General features: G+C 34.7%; 2 protein-coding genes across 2 annotated transcripts; both read right to left on the reverse strand.

Moving 5' to 3' along the window:
- Positions 1 to 588: 588 nt before the first annotated feature.
- LOC116122020 lies at positions 589 to 5,813 on the reverse strand. The gene is made up of 9 exons (XM_031407927.1): positions 5,655 to 5,813; positions 4,993 to 5,057; positions 4,219 to 4,456; positions 3,042 to 3,982; positions 2,593 to 2,766; positions 2,375 to 2,491; positions 1,922 to 2,101; positions 1,799 to 1,845; positions 589 to 1,062 (listed from the first exon to the last, which is right to left on the reverse strand). The coding sequence occupies exons 2-9, from the start codon at positions 5,038 to 5,040 to the stop codon at positions 741 to 743; spliced, it is 2,067 nt and encodes a 688-aa protein (XP_031263787.1). The 5' UTR covers positions 5,041 to 5,057; positions 5,655 to 5,813; the 3' UTR covers positions 589 to 740.
- Positions 5,814 to 7,021: 1,208 nt separating this feature from the next.
- Positions 7,022 to 12,206, reverse strand: LOC116122011 (putative DUF21 domain-containing protein At1g03270). The gene is made up of 13 exons (XM_031407918.1): positions 11,911 to 12,206; positions 11,748 to 11,824; positions 11,561 to 11,644; positions 11,360 to 11,473; positions 10,238 to 10,321; positions 10,005 to 10,076; positions 9,269 to 9,336; positions 8,793 to 8,880; positions 8,581 to 8,654; positions 8,110 to 8,491; positions 7,911 to 7,957; positions 7,728 to 7,815; positions 7,022 to 7,472 (listed from the first exon to the last, which is right to left on the reverse strand). Exons 1-13 carry the CDS (start codon positions 12,149 to 12,151, stop codon positions 7,362 to 7,364), a joined length of 1,530 nt encoding a protein of 509 aa, XP_031263778.1. The 5' UTR covers positions 12,152 to 12,206; the 3' UTR covers positions 7,022 to 7,361.
- Positions 12,207 to 13,670: the final 1,464 nt, after the last annotated feature.

Below are 13,670 nucleotides of genomic sequence, written 5' to 3' on the forward strand. Positions count from 1 at the left end.
GGCTTTATATTATATGGAGGTGTACTGTAATGCTCTTATGTTGGCATGGCTAGAGCCTAGAAGTGGAAGATTTAAAGCAAGAGTCAGAGAGTTCCATTAAAAGACAGGCAAGTCAGATGAAGGCGGCATGATTACTGTCCACTAAAGTCTATTTTGTAAAATAATTGTGTTATAGAAACGAATTAAGCTAGTTTTATATCATGAACCCGCTCTTTCTGAGGTTCTTTAAATCATCTTCACTCTCTCTCAATCTAATCTAAATGACTTCTAATTCTCGACTGGTGGAGTACATAAACATCAATCTGGCACAGAGTGCCAAACTTAACGAATCTAATCATCAGTTTTTTCACAGGAATTTGACAAAAAATACGGCAGCTCAGTCTATATTTTCTATATCTTTATGCAGAATACAACTTAATTATAATAACCATGACTTCTAGTCAGTTGATAACTTGTGCGGCCAACAAACCTATTACCCCTGTGTCTTTTAATCAATTGAAGATCTCACTAATTTAATCAATCAATTGAAGGTTTCAATCATTTACTGAAAAATATGCTATGCTGTACAGAATAGAGATTAGTTATCGATGCAGAAAAAGTTTGAATCTCCACCCTTTATTTAGTTACAGAATAGTAATAGTAAGCTCTTTGGGAGTGCTAACATTTAAGTCCTATATTGAAGAAATATTTATGCAAAACATAGACCTCTAGATGTTCCCTCATTCCGGTGTATCCAAAATTTACAAGGTTTTGCCGTATAATTCTGATTCTTTGTCAAAGAAATCCCACCCATCATCCAAAAGCTCTTTACGGTCAGCTCCAGTTGGTTCATCTTCTAGACTACTTTTTGATGATTGGACATCTATTGAGGGGTCCTCTGGGGTTGTTTCAGACATTAGAGCTTGCTCAGCAGCCAGAGATCCAATGCTTTTGGATGAACTGCCGGATGAGGCTAAGATGCAAGTAGTCTGGCTTGAGGAAACAGACTTGCTTAATGGAACACGCTCATCAAACTTCTCCTTCAGCAATCCCACATCCTGACAAATCACAGATATTTCTCCTCTGCCAAAGGATTAATAACAAAGTTTCATTATTTCGCAAAATCTTTCCATGACAAGGTTGGTGATCTCAGGAGCAAAGCTACAGATTTCATATCATGTTGCAATGATAACAACAAATCATCACATGTAGCACAGAGTGCCAAACTTAATGAATCTAAGCTTCACTGAATAAGATCCTAGTATTGAAGCCCAGTAAAGAACGTTAAAGACTGAAAAAATAGCTAAAAATATCAAATGCAATATTGGCATGAATCCTGGCTAGTTGCTCTACCTACAAATCCTGAACTAGAAAATTTTATCTCTGGAAAATTCAGTTTATAAGAGAAGGAAGATGGTAACACAAAACCATCTTCACAAATACCACTTCAGCATATAATTTATATTCATCACAACCTAGATCCTCATATGCACCACAATAGAAGCACAATAATCAAATAAGAGTGACTGCATCCATGACCTGTTCCACTGTTGTCAACATGCCCGATTGTTCAATTAAAGCCAACCACCCACCATCCTAAGAATGTTTAGCATCAAGAGTATGGATTGAAGCACTCAAGAAGCAAACAAATCATTCAAAATATCAGTAAAGTTGACTAATTAATTTCTACCCCTTTGCATGTTTTATTAAAGGTGCCTATAATGATTTTGCAACATGGAGGATGGACAATAGTCACCAGCTATCGTATATGTAAACAAAATATTAAATTTTATGTAGAATAATCAGAATAAAAACTTACTGTAATGAATCAACAACACGACCACGGTCCATGAGAAACTCCCGTAACTGCAACAAAATAAAAGTCACAAATTATTGTAATTGAAAAATGCCTGAAAATTTTCATGTAACTCAGACTACATACCTTTGAATTCTCCTCTGCATCCTGCTGTAGAAACTTTGACTCTTGGACCACATTCTCCATAATGGCTTCCACTTCAGCAAGTGAACTTCGGGCTGATTCTTCCTTTCGCAGCTTTTCCTCCTCAGCTTCTTTCCTCACTTCCTCTGCTACAGCTAGTCGACCCTCAAGTGTTTCACGCATCTGCAGAGAATGCATATAGAAATAAACTATCATATCACCATTACCTCTATTATATGATGATACAAAATACCAAAAGGACTTGCTAAATAAGAATTATGAGATCACTGAACATTGGCTCATTCAAAATTCTAAAATCATTAAATTTCTTGGGCTGTGTGTGCCATATGAAACAAGAAGAGCCTACTAACAAAGAACAAAGTAACTTCATCAGTCAAACTAAATGTATACGACAGTTAAAGACATAAGATCTAAATACGGAACAAACGATAGTACCTCATCAAGAATTGCAAGAGATTTATCTCTTTCATCTGACAAGCTGAGTAGACGAGTTTGAAGCTCCCTTACTTCAGTAGCTAAAATTGCCTTCTCTCCATATATTTCTCCTCCATGCTGCAAAATTTATGATCTAGTGTTAGTAGGATCAATAATCAAGTAAAAAAGAATATATATTATAAAAAATTCCTTAATGGTTTGAGATCCTATATAATTACCATGTCATTTGCTGCCTTTGCACATGTGAGCATATGTTTGAGTTCCTCCACCTTTGTTAGAATATCCAAGCCTCCCTTGGAAGCTTCAATTTTAGCCTCTTCAGCAGCTTTCTCTTGGATTTCAACTTCTCTCATCATGTTCATTACTGACTCCATGGCTGAAAACAGAGTTTTCTGCGAATGTAATAGTAATTAGAAACTTTCCTATCAACAGAGAAACATATATATCTTTTCTTCCATGAAAAAGAAAATAGACTGTTCTAAATGAAGAATACTATTAAACAAATATTTCAGTGAACTTGATTAAGATATACAATAAACAGAATGAATCATATGTCTTTTCCAATATTTATTCCCCAAAATACTGCTAGTACCCAAAATGTTGCAAATGCAAACTTAACAAAATTATTTCCAAATCAAAACTCAAGCAAATATAAAGAAAAAATCACCTTATTATTTCTGGCATTTTCAATGATCTCTTCGAGGAGATCAATCCTGCATATTTGGCCAGATCTAGTAACGACAGTGTTGATTGTCAAGTCATCCTTGGTTGCACCCTTTTCAACAATATCTGAAGAACCACTGGCATCTGATTCTTTACAATCAGTAGAGGATGTGTTATAAACAATTACTGATTGAAGAAGATCAGATTCTGAAGCATCTGATGTCTCCTCTTGAACAGATGGTGGGACCAATGGAGCATCAATCATTTCAACAACCACAAGGGGACACTCTAAACATGATTTTTCTAGCTGACTTTTTCCACAAACAGATGCATCATTATCAGTGCTGCCATTGACAACACCATTTTCACATATCAAAGGGGTTGACATAACAGGGGGATTCAGTTCAGGCCCAACCTCAACATTGATGTCTTGCCCTTTGTCCAAGGAACCTGATTCACCATTGACAACACCATTTTCGTCTATCAAAAGGGTTGACATAACAGAGAGCTTCAGGTCAGGCCCAACCTTAACATTGATGGCTTGACCCAAGGAATCTGACTCACCACTCTCAATATAAGCACATCCATCAAGAGGGTCAACTATTCTATCACTATCATCCATCATTGTATTTGGCACAACAACAGGAACCTTATTTGACTTAACTTCATTGCTGCTCTCCTGAGTCTTGCCCAAGAGTATCACTTCCTCATTCTCACTATTTCCAATGTGATTACTACCATCATTTGCATCATAAAAATGTGAATCTGTGGATGCATCCAATGACTTGCTCAGACTAGTTGAATCAGTGTAATGAGTATGTGTAGAAGCAGTATTCACTGCATTTCCACTTGTAATTGCCCCTGATTCTGAAGAAGCGCCAGTGTCTCCATTTCTTAACCTTACAAGCTGCCTGCGCCTCGACAGAGTGCTTTGCTCTTCAGGTTCTGTGATCCAACATATTTTTGTAAGGCATATAAGTAGAAGGGCAAAAATACAAACAAATGGAACAATTGATGTTACCTAGAACATTAAAATAATTATGGAGGGATTAAAAAGCCTTCCAATTGAAAATTATGGTGAAGAAGAAATCAAGAAGCAAACATATTGCACAGATTAACTAAATGTTGGAATCTTGGGGTTGGAATCTAAAACTATACAAGGTTTAATAATGCAGCAATACCTCCATCAATATCAGAAAGATCTCTAATACTTTGGTCCTTGGCGAGGGTACTAGAAGCAGAAGAATCAGACAGGTCCTTGGAGGGATATCTTGAAGCAATCTGACCCTCAGAAGGAGAACTAGAGGTCTCTGATGGTTTTGTCCAATAAGGAAGAATCTCCGTGAGAACAGCATTTGCTGCTGCATCAGCATCTTTGCTATGCTCAATAGCAACAGCCTTCAATAAGCGTGCATCAATCTGTGCAGATTGAAATAAGATTCATTTCATTAGAAATATAAATTAAAGAATCAGGCTTAAATTTGGAAATACTATTTACCCAGGCTTAGTTATTTAAAAACAATATTTTCCAACAGATAATTGTAGTCCAAAAGATATGATCTATAGAGTTCAATTTTTCCATACTTATTAATGAATACATAGATCCTTAATCTGTTTTACAATAATACAAGTGATCCATTGATAAGTGGATAAATCACATTTGGAAGGAATACAAGTAGTATGAATTTGTCCCATAAGTACTTTAAATTTCAAGCAGTACACAAATCCAAAGGTGAGAGTAAAGTTGCTAGCTTTAAAAACATATGCAGGGGCCTAACATGCACTACGTGAAACTCTTTTCTCAAGCTAAATAGCAGTTAAAAATCCGAAAAATAAAAGTTAAAAGCACCATTTCTCATTATAACACCAATAAAAAATCTTCACAAGCATATAATTCCATCCAGGAATACATAAGTTTACAAAGTGTGATACTAGATTATATAAAAGGATCATACCTGAGGAAATATCTCACTTAAGAAACGAAACACCGTATTGAAACCCATATCCAAGAGCTATTTATCTGAAAAAAAAAAATAATAATAATAAGAGACTAATTGCTTTAATTATAATTAACAAAACGAACAAAAGAAATTAATTATTCTTAATTAAGAAAGATCATTTCAATAGATTTAAGGAATAAATTAATCATAATTAACCTAAGAATCATAGAAAATACAATAAACAAAATTGAAGCAAATGAACAAACAGTGAAACCCTGCAATACACATAAAATTAAATCCAAGATCATGTTTTGTATTTGCAGTAAAAATTAAAGGAAAAAAAAAAACAAACAAATGGATTAAAAATTGTCTTCGAGCAAGAAAAAGAAAAAACTTTAGGCCATTAATTAATCATCTATTTGGTTTCAAAAACAGAGGAAAAATCAGATATTATATTAGAAATACCCAAAATTCCAATTATAAAAAACCAGTTGAGAAACGAATTAGTAACACGAACCGCATAATTCGATACCAAAACAAAAATAAATAAATTCACATATGATCACACTAAAAGAAAACAAAAACAGTGAAAACTCTCCTTTAGGTTACCGATTTTCTTTTCATTACAGAGAGTTTTCTTCGTAACCAAAACGAGGAAAAGTGAACAAAGCACAGACCTTTGCAAAGTAAAGCGAGTGAAAAAAACAATGAGAGGAGAGGAGAGGAAGAGGGAAAATAGAGACGGAATATGTAGCGTTTGTTTCTCTGGAAAAATTAGGAGAGAGTGGAAGGTGAGAGAGAAGAGGAAGAGATTGGTACGGTCTTTGCAATGTTGGTTGTTTCGGGAAAACCAAAACAAGAGCCTTTGAGCTGTTAAGAGGAGACCTACGCAGCTAAGAAACAGAATAAGAGTGTAATATCTAAGTTTTGTGGGGGTATTTTCGACTTTACATAGTTAATGATTTGACGTCCGTGGATTTGGATTGCATGGCAGAGATTCAGGGCGGCGTGCCAATCAGGAGTTAAAACAATTTTGGTCCATAATGTTCGATCAAAAATTATGGTCCAATATAATTTAGAAGTAATCTTAAGTCCTTTTCTTTCAGGTAGTATTATTCGAAGAATTTTATTAAAGTCTAATCCCTGCTCGGTTAATTATTAAAATTTTTAATATAATTATCAGGTAAAGCCCTTTTTGTTAAATAATTCTGTCGTTTCTAAAGTCTGCATAAGACAAGCTTAGGGGTATTTTAGACTTTTTCTAAAATATTTTATAGTGTATTACACCATTACTATTATCAACTAATATTTGATTAATAAGGATGTAAATGTTATTTTTAGATTTCACAGAACTTCATATAAATATAATACACTGGCTAAACCTTGAGGACAAAAATGTACTTAACTCTTGAGATGGGTAACGGAAATGAAGATGAGTTAAATTTCGTGGAAACTTCGTTAAAGGATGACGTCACAGATTAGATTTGATAAGAAAGGAAAAGTGTTTGATTTTAGGTCATATTTCATAATACAAAGGAATTCAGTTACTTACTTTACTTTATTTATTTATTATTATCTTCATCTTAAATAAGGACTTAATTTATTTATCTTTTATCTTTATTATGTAGTATTTTTCCGTATGTTCCTTTCCCTTTTCCTGTATTTTATATGAAATAATGTAATATTTCATTCACCATGAGAGGGATAGTATAGTTTTTTAATTGAAGTAATTATTCTTTTTATATAACTACTTTAGGAATAATATTTATAATGAATAATACTACCATTATACATAGACACCATTTTTCTGGATAGGAATAGAGTATTTTGAAAAAAACAAAAAAAACGCAACCCAAATCAATTATATGAAAATGTAGTTGGAGTAGTTTATACATCTAACATTATTGTAAATACATACCTATAGAAAAGTATTGCGATGCTATAGACTTTTACGATCGAAGTGGCGTCGATAACAAAATTAGTAAAGACACATGAATTATGGGAGTTTGGTCATGGAAAAGCAATCAGCAAATGTCCTGTACAAGAACCCAAAAGAGATTACTATGATCTCCAAGCTTTGAAATGTACTGGTGTCATAGCATTTACATATCACCCACAAAAGAAATGAAAAGGTAAAAGAGTGGACAACCTCATTCTTCAGTATCATTAATCAACAACTCTCCAAGCTAAAAACCCCTGCCTTGCCTCCAGACCATCCGCTGTGTACATTTCTATCAAGGGTGGTCGAGCGGAGTGGCAACAGTTATGAACAACAGTTACCAAAATTAAACAAAAAAAGACAACAGAGAACTAAACTATGGACTACAAGCATGCACATGAATCTACCGAAAATGATTCGGCTACTGATGATGACGAACAATGAGTTATAGCTTGTTGCCTAGAGGAGCTTCCATTTTTTTGTCGATAGACTTTGTTGAATGTAAGTCATCCTCCACAGACTTCTTTGGCGTTTGCCGTTGCTGAACATGGACGCCCTAAACCAATATATAATTAGAAAAACAATATAATCCTCAAACCAGCTTACAAGAATAAACTTAGGATCTAGACACAAACTATAGATTTCTAGGAAATGTATAATTGTTTTTTGCGTCTGTAAATTTTCATCTTGGTTAGGAAGTTTCTAATATTAAAAGTAATTTGTCAAACTTCAAAACAATCATCTTCAAGACATGGAAATTTCGTGAATGAGATATAAATATGACATTTAGAAAATTAATGGTGTTACTTACACCAGACTTTTGACCATTCAACCTCCGATTTGATGGAGCTCGTGCAACTGATGAAGCAGCAGCCACAGCAGCAGCAGCCACACGTATCCTGAAAAGGTAATCAATATTCCAATTTCTAATAAACTAATTGCATTTTCTTAAAAAAGAAAATTTAAAACCCAGGAAAATTATATGCCCTGATACCTTTTGTGAACGTCAACATACACATCAGTCTCATCCACAATTTCTTCCTGCAATCGAACAGTGATCACAAGATTGTTAAAAAGCCAGGAGCAAAATAAAATTTCCACTGGATAATTTCAATGATTGGGGTGCCAACCGAGCCAAAGGTTAAGCAAATAAATAGATAGTTTCAGATCTAAGAGGTGGAAGCAGAGCTTACTTGCAGAAGTTCTTCAAAAACGTCCTCAAGGGTGATGATACCAATGACTTCTCCATCTTCAATATCCTCGGACAAATGAGGCGAGTTTTTCTCAGCAGCGTCAGTTTGTGTTGCAGTTTGTCTATCTGTTTCAGACTTCAAAATTTTCTCAACATTGATCATAACACTTTCTGATACATCAGTAACATCATCATTCTTGGCCAGCAAGGGAGTAAGTAACTGAGAATTTCCACTGAAGACTTTGTTTTCCTCAATTTTCTTTTCATCACGGATAGGCTGAGAATTTTTGCTTGTTTCTTTAACCTTAACGACGGCAGCCATATGACTGCTTCCCTTTTGAAACTCATTAAGGATATCATACAAAGGCATGTCTCCTGGAACCCTGAATGTTCATACTTTAGAACTCATACATTTGCTTAGACAAAAAACATACAATGTATAATGGGAAGTAAAATAAAAAAGAAGGCACACCTAGGCATTCTTCGGATAGAAACAGCACTGACTGGAGTCTCAGTTTCTGCCCGAACTGTGAGAAGGCTTTTCACCTAAATATTAGTGAAATAACATAAAATAATTAAAGTAAGAATGTAAAAGGATAACCAATTCAAAATCAGCACCTATAATTAATAGCAATCAAATATCAACATACGAAACTTGAAATTGGTTTGGGTTTATGAACCAACCAATAAGAGACCAATAATGTTTTTTGGATTTCCAGAATAGACAGGTACACGACTATGTCCTTTTGCCAGAATTTTTCCCATAGCTTCCCTGCATTAGAAGTCAGAAACAATCTACTAATGAGCTGATATATAAGTAGACAATGACATGCACCAGCATGACTCCCTAGATTATGGGGAATGATAGGGAAAGGCAATGTCCATTCCATCTTTAATCCATCCATATATTGTCCTCACAAGTTAAATATACTCTACAGATTAGACTATGGTCCTTCAGCTGTGAATGATATATATCGATCTTTTGCAAAATCCTTCTTTTTCATCTCCTAGCTAGTTCTGAGTCCTCTGACTACAAAGGATCCTGTTCTACCTCAAATACCCATTTATTTAGAAAACCAAAGAACCTGAGAATCGAGGATAAAACCTAACATGGTATAGGCTGTAATTAAAAAAGAGGACCATTTTAAAGCCAAACTCACCAGTTTAATTTTGAATTGACATCCAAGGAAAACGTTGATTCAATGGGTGTCATAGCTTGTGCTGCAGTCTGTATGTCATGAGAAACTTGAGATTTTTATACATTTTACAAAACAAAGACGATGCAACAAAAAGAAGAGCAATTTAAATTTGCCTAAGTTTAGAGGGGACACAAGCCTATGGATTATAAGTTATGGAATGTTGAAATCATATAAAGTGATACTGGCAACCTAGCAACTGGCAGGTACACTTGAAGAGTTGAAGTGCATATGGGAAAAGGAAGGAACCAAGCCAACAATATAGCAGCAAGGAACTTGCAATATATGTCACATATTTAGCTTGTTAATGGAGCCTGTGATGTTTATTTCATTGATAAGTCTCCCAACAGAAAACTATGGTACAAATTGTTGTCAAGTCCACTCTCCAAGAGTTAAAATGGCCATTCATTACAGTTGCTCTAAATACAAGAAATTAAGGTGGTTTGCATCATCAAATGCAATATTTGAGGAAAGCATCCCCCTTTTAAAAGCAGCTGTTCACACATTTAGAGTCAAATGGTAAGTTGCCACTTCTAATACCATAATTAAAAGATTTTCCCTTTTATAAAACCATGAGTCAAAATTAGAATAAAATATATTTCCATAAATTCTACAAATCCTTCTCATCACCTTCAGTATGAGATGCTTATGAAAGAAGTTTCTATGCAGAAAAGATGCAGAGAACCCATAGCATAAATACCTTTTCAGTTAAATCTAGCGCTCCACTGATAATGGTTGTCTCATCATGCGAAAGTTCACCCCCCTTACCAGCCTAAATTTGACAGAAGCAGCAAGTTAACAAAATAAATTATTTTCTCTAATCACTTCTTGTTTTGTTGTCTGATAAAAAAACAACAGCAACCAATTTTATTAATAATTTAGAAAATTTTAGGGCAAAATATGTCATACAGACCACTGATCCAAGCAGGTTACCTCTTGGCCATGGATAGAGACAAGGGCTTTCAACTGAGCCCGCCTGAATAAAACATTATTATGTCCAAGAACAGCATCCAGAATCTGATAGCATTTAAAGTTAGAAATTTTCTTAAATAATATCAATAACTTCTCTATTCTTTTTCCAAGTGCAAAGAATGGAGAGAATACAACAAGAATGAAATGATGAATTATGCAATTATTCAACTACATGATCTGCCAAATAAATGCTGCCTAGTTTCAAAACACATCAAAACAAGAATGTTCTGTTTAAACACTCCCAAAACAATGATATCAAATACAGAGGCTTTTCTGCATGTCAACTTGGGGGGTAGACTTGGTTACAAAGTATTAAATTTTGGACAACATATCTATTTCAGGGCCACTCTGCAATGATCAGATGCACCACTTGATTGGTAGAGCCACTAGAATTTAAAACAGTTAAAATATTACCATATGTATCTGAGCTTTGTTGGTATAATCTAACCAAATTTTTTCATTGACAAATATTTAAATCACAAACATATCTTCCCAAATGAGACCATTGAAAAGGTAAATTTTTGGGTTTTTATGCATAATAAATTCCTTAACTTAAATTGTATCATTCCTAGGCACGGTTGGTTAATACATAAATGACGATAAATGCATACAGTGTATCATAAACAGAAACAAATTCATCATTAACCAACTTCTTACGATAATCACAATTCATACTCTAACGGAGACTGGAAATGCATATGTTGAATATCAATTCATTGGATTTCAAACCAAAGTGCTTATTTCTAATATCAATTCAACAAAAACAAATTCATCGTTAACCAACATCTTACTATAATCACACTTCATACTCTAATGGGGGGCTGGATATGCATATGTTGACTATCGACTCACTGGCTTTCAAATCGAAGCGCTTATTCATCCAGAATTGAATATGCCTATGGAATTCCACAGAATCTAACCACCATAACATTCCATTATCACCTTCAGACGAGGTTCAAAAAGTACTTAATTATTCTTGATGAATTAAGGAACATCTTTAATCCATCTGATCAGAGTCATAGTGCAATAAATTTCACAAGTACAATCGAAATTCAACTAATCCATCACATGATTACAACTTACCTTTCCAATAGGATAAGCAATTGGATAACAGATAATCATCAGAATACGCACAAGCCACACAAAATTAGCTCCAACAGAGAGTCCATACCTTGAGCATATAGCTTGCGGAATAACCTGACAAAAGATGTATTCCATAAATCACTTCCCTCCAAGACTACAACACTTAAAATCCAACCCACAATAATCAGAAACAAATCAAACCTCTCCAAAAGCAAGAACAAAAGTAACAGACAGCAAAACTGCGACAAAGGGATGAAAAATTTTATCAAGGTATATAGGCAAAGCCTGCAAGAACAAAACAAAAGTCACAACAACAATAAAAACTAATCAACACGGTGATTCACATAGTACTAAAATAACATAAAATAAATATTAAATATTCAGCTACCTCCATAGCACAAGCATTACATAAAAGCAAAGTAACTAAAAGCTGGTGTTGTTTGTGAACAACTGGCAGTATAGCAGCTGCATGCAAAGTCAATCATATCAGAATTCATTCAATTTCAAGTTCGATATAACAATGAGTAGTTCAGTTTAGAATTATCACTGACCAGCTTGTTTCTTTTCAATGGAGGAGCCACTTCTCTGGAGAATTTCAAGGTCGACGAGGCCCAAAGACATGAGGCCCAATGTGAGACCAGACATGATCCCAGCGAAGAGCACGAGCAGGCAAGACACACCGGCGTACAAGAACCACCAGGGAGTTCCGAACTTGATATCATCGGGCTCAAAAACGATGTCGTTCATCGGTAACTTCGTCGGAGCTAGGGTTAGGGAATTAAAAAGCAACATGCGAGAGTGATGATGATTCGGTGTGGACGAAGACAGATAGAAAAGAAATGATTTATCTGCTTTTGTCAAGTGGGTTTGTCGTTTAGTTGTGTTTAAATAGAAGGGACAAATGAAAGTAAAGAGGATTTATGAATAAACGACAAGTCAGCTCTATGTTCATGGAAATTGTGTAACTTTGCGGTTATGATTGGACGTTTATACATATATAAGAGAGTTAAAATGATGAATCTAGTGTTAATGAATAATGATTGTAATTAACAGGCCATTGTTATTGTTCGCATTTTTTGGGACATGTCACCTTTTCCGTAGGCAGGAAGAAGAAGATGCTCTTGACAAACAGAACAATAGCGGAGCAGTTTTTTTTTCATATATTCATCTCTCTTAGTCAAAAAAATATATAGATACGGAAAAAACTAATTTAGGAAAATAGAGAACCTAATTGATCTAATTACCATAATTACAGGGAAGCACTAATTACAATATCAATTAGGAAATTCTACCAATCTTTCCTATAATTAACATAATCAAATGATACACTAAAATATCCTATAATTAAGCACAAATCATGCTAACACTCACCCTCAAGTTGGTGCATAGATATCTTGCATGCCCAACTTGTCCAGTGAGTTGGATAACACACCACTTGAAACTGCCTTGGGTAGGATATTGGCTAACTGGTCTTCAGATTTCAAAAATAGAACTTCAATAATCTGAGCTTCCAACTTTTCTTTAATGAAGTGCCTATCTATTTCTACATGCTTGGTGAGATCATGTTGTACAAGATTGTGAGCTATTGCAATTGCAGATTTATTGTCACAATATAAAGGCATAGCACTAGTAGGAATAAAACCCAAGTCTTTCATTATAGTCTTCTCCCGTAGTAACTCACATATACTTTGAGCCATTGTCCTATACTCAGCTTCAGCACTTGATCTAGATACAACCTTCTGCTTTTTACTCCTCCAAGTAACAGGATTATCACCAACAAAGGTGAAATAACCTGCAGTAGAACGTCTATCAGTATTATCTCCTGCCCAATCAGAAACAGTATAACCCTTAATATTCAAGTGATCATTCTTGGCAAACATAATCCCTTTTCCTGGAGCACTCTTCAAGTATCGTAAAATTCGATTCACAGCATTCATATGCCTTTCACTAGAAGCATGCATAAATTGGTTGATGACACTAACAACATAAGCTATATCAAGTCTGGTATGAGACAAATAAATTAACCTACCCACAAGTCATTGGTATCTCTCCTTGTTGGCTGGAACATCACTCGGGTTTTCATGAAGCTTATGGTTCTGTTCAATTGGAGTTTCAATTGGTTTCCAATCTAACATTCCAGTATCAGCTAATAAATCTAGTATATATTTCCTTTGGGAAAGAAATATGCCCTGGTTTGATCGAACCACTTCTATGCCAAGAAAATACTTCAAATCTCCAAGTTCTTTCATCTCAAATTCATTTGATAAATATTTCTTCAATTTTTCAATCTCAAAAACATCACTTCCAGTCA

This window comes from Pistacia vera, unplaced genomic scaffold (assembly GCF_008641045.1).
Source record: "Pistacia vera cultivar Batoury unplaced genomic scaffold, PisVer_v2 Contig130, whole genome shotgun sequence".
Taxonomy (NCBI): Eukaryota; Viridiplantae; Streptophyta; class Magnoliopsida; order Sapindales; family Anacardiaceae; genus Pistacia; species Pistacia vera.

Bases quoted from the DNA above. Each gene is read 5' to 3' on its own strand.
- LOC116122020 (XM_031407927.1), bottom strand. From the start codon at position 5,040: ATGGGTTTCAATACGGTGTTTCGTTTCTTAAGTGAGATATTTCCTCAG. The intron at 4,457-4,992 runs GTATGATCCTTT...CAATCTGCACAG, and splicing joins TAAGTGAGATATTTCCTCAG to ATTGATGCACGCTTATTGAA. The intron at 1,846-1,921 runs GTATGTAGTCTG...ATTTTGTTGCAG, and splicing joins ATGCAGAGGAGAATTCAAAG to TTACGGGAGTTTCTCATGGA.
- LOC116122011 (XM_031407918.1), bottom strand. From the start codon at position 12,151: ATGTTGCTTTTTAATTCCCTAACCCTAGCTCCGACGAAGTTACCGATG. The intron at 10,077-10,237 runs GTAACCTGCTTG...TGTCAAATTTAG, and splicing joins TCTCTATCCATGGCCAAGAG to GCTGGTAAGGGGGGTGAACT. The intron at 8,492-8,580 runs GTGTGCCTTCTT...ATGAACATTCAG, and splicing joins TCTATCCGAAGAATGCCTAG to GGTTCCAGGAGACATGCCTT.